At 46.4% G+C, this 1477-nt stretch overlaps 1 protein-coding gene across 1 annotated transcript; it reads left to right on the top strand.

The window, feature by feature from the left end:
* Window positions 1-196: 196 nt before the first annotated feature.
* On the top strand, window positions 197-1204 carry Pmar_PMAR021648 (hypothetical protein; the record flags this gene model as incomplete). The annotated part of the gene is made up of 1 exon (XM_002781184.1): window positions 197-1204. The coding sequence occupies one exon, from the start codon at window positions 197-199 to the stop codon at window positions 1202-1204; it is 1008 nt and encodes a 335-aa protein (XP_002781230.1).
* Between the last annotated feature and the right edge of the window lie 273 nt (window positions 1205-1477).

Below are 1477 nucleotides of genomic sequence, written 5' to 3'. Positions count from 1 at the left end.
GCGATACGCTGGTTCGTATGCTCTCTACAATTTGCCTTGGTTGAGGCACTCTCTCTTGCCTGTCACTGATCCTTCTTCTGACAAGTACGATTCGGATTACGACTACTACCCAAAATTCGTCAAGCTGACAGTTGGTGAGCTGTTGGGATTCCAGGATCAGTCTAAGGTTGACAAGGTCACTGGTATGCCTTTAACTATGGCACTTTCTGCTACTACTTACCCTGTTACCGAACAGTATCGTGCCAGCTTCGTGGAGGACTGGATGGGATTGTATTACTTCAAGATGTCTAACGGCATGGAGTACAACTGTGCATTCGATCCCGATTGCACGGCTCAGGATGAGTTCAAGGCAAATGGTACATGCACTCCTGATGATAAGTGTCATCCCAACTATGCAGCTGGTTTCGATGTGAAATACGTGCCGGGTACTCTGAATGGTCACGGTACAAACGACTACCATAAGGTTGGTGCTATCGACAAGATGTTTGTCAGTCCTGTGTTCTCAACGGCTGAGATGAAGCTCACTAAGAAAGACCAAGATTATAATGGGGCTACTATTGATGTGTGGGATCTCGCGGACCTGGCTTTCAGAAATGAGAACTGTGATGGTTCAGAGGATGATAGTCGAGGAATCGATTGCGACTCGCCTTATTTGACTCTGAATTTGGGCACGTTCAGTTCTCCGAAACCGAATCTAGTGAGGACTCCTATCTTTGCCTCACTACCTCATTTCTACCAAGTGGAGGGTTCCTCCTCGATCAAGAACTGGTATCCCGGTGATCGCGTTGAGATCAAGAGCTGTTCGGGTTCTGAGGAATGCGATGATGCTGACAGAGACTTCAACTGCGAGATGTGGACTGAGCCTATCACTGGTGCTCTCTTGAAAGGTGCATTGAAGCTGCAAATGAATGTTATGATGCCCTCTGTCGCTGATACCCAGTCTGGGAAGTTGTCAGATGAAGTTTTGATCCCGGCAGTGTGGGTTGATGAGCATCAGCTGGCCTATCCATACCAGATTGACTCTATCAAGCAGCTCCAGGGTGCTCCCGGTCTATTCGAGTTGGTTATGTGGTTGGGTATCGGCTTCGGTATTGTCTTCCTATTGTGTGCTGGTGCACTTTTCTACTTCGGCTGGAGACGTCGTCGTGCACTCAGAGATCTTATGTTGCAAAAGAAGCCATCTGGAGCTACAGAGTTGCTTTAAGGTTTTTGTTATGCGATGGTGTTTTGTACTCAGAGAGTACATGCTGCTAAAGGAGGTTCTTGCAGTTACAATGGTGCTCTAGGGTTTTTGCTTTGCAATGGTGTTTTGTCTCGAATACTTTGCCACGTTACTGTTGCTGATAACAACGAATTATTATATGCTTCACCATTTGTCTATCGATTTGCTCGTACAATACTAATATGCATGTGTGGACCATTTAATCAGCCCTTGACATAAGATTATGGACGATTGTTCAGCTCTGCACGGCTACTG

Source organism: Perkinsus marinus (assembly GCF_000006405.1).
Source record: "Perkinsus marinus ATCC 50983 genomic scaffold scf_1104296943498, whole genome shotgun sequence".
Taxonomy (NCBI): domain Eukaryota; phylum Perkinsozoa; order Perkinsida; family Perkinsidae; genus Perkinsus; species Perkinsus marinus.
This window is presented reverse-complemented; position numbering and strand designations above follow the sequence as displayed.